The sequence below is a fragment of the Aptenodytes forsteri genome, unplaced genomic scaffold (genome assembly GCF_000699145.1).
Source record: "Aptenodytes forsteri isolate BGI_AS27 unplaced genomic scaffold, ASM69914v1 Scaffold39, whole genome shotgun sequence".
Lineage (NCBI taxonomy): Eukaryota > Metazoa > Chordata > Aves > Sphenisciformes > Spheniscidae > Aptenodytes > Aptenodytes forsteri.
In genome coordinates this window covers 100,336-102,000 of record NW_008795858.1, presented here as the reverse complement: position 1 = coordinate 102,000, position 1,665 = coordinate 100,336, and the positions used below count along the sequence as shown (strand labels likewise).

The 1,665-nt window shown below is 60.7% G+C and overlaps 1 protein-coding gene across 1 annotated transcript in view; it reads right to left on the bottom strand.

The window, feature by feature from the left end:
- The window catches only part of MVP (major vault protein), a 14,116-nt gene extending 13,120 nt beyond the window's left edge, over positions 1-996 (bottom strand). The window contains exon 1 of the mRNA XM_009283836.1: positions 878-996. Coding sequence (XP_009282111.1) covers positions 878-996 — 119 coding nt within the window. The remainder of the gene's footprint in view (positions 1-877) is intronic.
- Positions 997-1,665: the final 669 nt, after the last annotated feature.

The following is a 1,665-nucleotide window of genomic DNA, read 5'->3' as shown; positions in this document are numbered from 1 at the left end:
GCCCCGTGTTGCTCCCCTCGGACCTATAGAGCCCCCAGGGCCCTACAAAGCTCACCACCCTCCCAACCCAAAGACCTATAGGGGGAAGGGCTCCTGGGCCAGGCGGATATCAAGGTCAGCGTGCCGCAGACGGGCCTGCCCTGCTCCATCGACCAGCACAGCCCCCGTAGGGCTCCGGGCCACAGGGTTGAGCACCACGCAGTAGTGCCGTGGGGGCACCATCACCATGCGCCTGGGGGCGAACATCACCCTGCGGGCGGCCCCGCGTTGCTCCCCTCGGACCTATAGAGCCCCCAGGGCCCTACAAAGCTCACCACCCTCCCAACCCCCAAAGCCCTATAAAGCCCTATAGAACCCCCAAGGGCCCTATAAAGCCCATCAAGTCCCCCAGTCCTGTAGAGCCCCACAGCCCTCCTATGGCCCTCTACAGCCTTATGGAATCCCTATGACCCTATAGAGACCCTATGGCCCTACAGAGCCCCCAAACACCCCCATGGCCCTATACAACCCCAATGCCCCCCAGGGTCCGTAGAGTCCCCATAGTCCTAAAGAGCCCCCCAGCATCCCCCCAGCCCTAAAGAGTGCCAGTGGTGCCACAGATCCTCTCAAGCCCTTCATGGCCCTACAGAGTCCCCCAAACACCCCCCACAGCCCTACAGAGACCGTGCACTTATAAATCTAGATCGCCCTATAGCCATATAAATCCACCCCCTGCCCTGTAGCACCCACATTTTGTAGTCCTGCCAGACATAGGGGTGGCACCCATCATCCTATAGAACCCCTCCTTTTCCACAGCACCTACCTTTTTTGGTCCTGCCAGATGTAGGAAACGGACCCCCTCAACCCATAGGTGCCCCCCCTGTCCCATAGCACCCACCTCTCGTGATCCTGCCGGATGTAGGTGTGGGGCCCAACCTCCACGCGAGTGACATTGCTGTTGAGGTCCAGCACATGGACATAGTGGTAGGGGGGTATGCGGATCACAGGGTCTTCCATGGGGCAGGAGACTTCACTGTGGGGCAGGAGACCTTCCCAGAGCGTAGATGAGCTTGCTGTGGGACAGAACAGCTTGTTGTGGCTCACTGTGGGGTGGGAGACCTTGCCACATGGTGGAAAAGCTTGCTATGGGGCTGACGAGGTTGTTGTGGGGCAGAAGAGATTGCTGTGGGGTGGATAAGCTCATCGGGGGGGTGGGGACAGGCAGCAGACTTCACCATGGGGCTCATGGTGGGGTGGGAGACCTCACCACAGGGTGGAAAAGCTGCAGATGAGGTCACTGTGGGGCGGATAAGCTTGCTGGAGTGGGGCAGAAGACCTCACCACAGGGCTCATGGTGGGGTAGACCTTGGCACAGGGTAGGAAAAGCTTGCCGTTGGGCAGATGGGGTCACTGGGGAAGGGGCAGAAGACCTCACCATGGGGCAGAGGAGCTCACCGTTGGCACAGGGTAGGAAAAGCTTGCCGTTGGGCAGATGGGGTCACTGGGGAAGGGGCAGAAGACCTCACCATGGGGCAGAGGAGCTCACCGCAGGTTGGGATGCCTGGGGACCTTGCTGTGTGGTAGAAAATCTTGCTGTGGGGCAGGCGAACTTGCCACGGGACTGGGGGGTGGGGGGAGGTGGAGGCGGGGGGGAAGGAGACCTCACCGTAGAGCAGGAGACCCTCA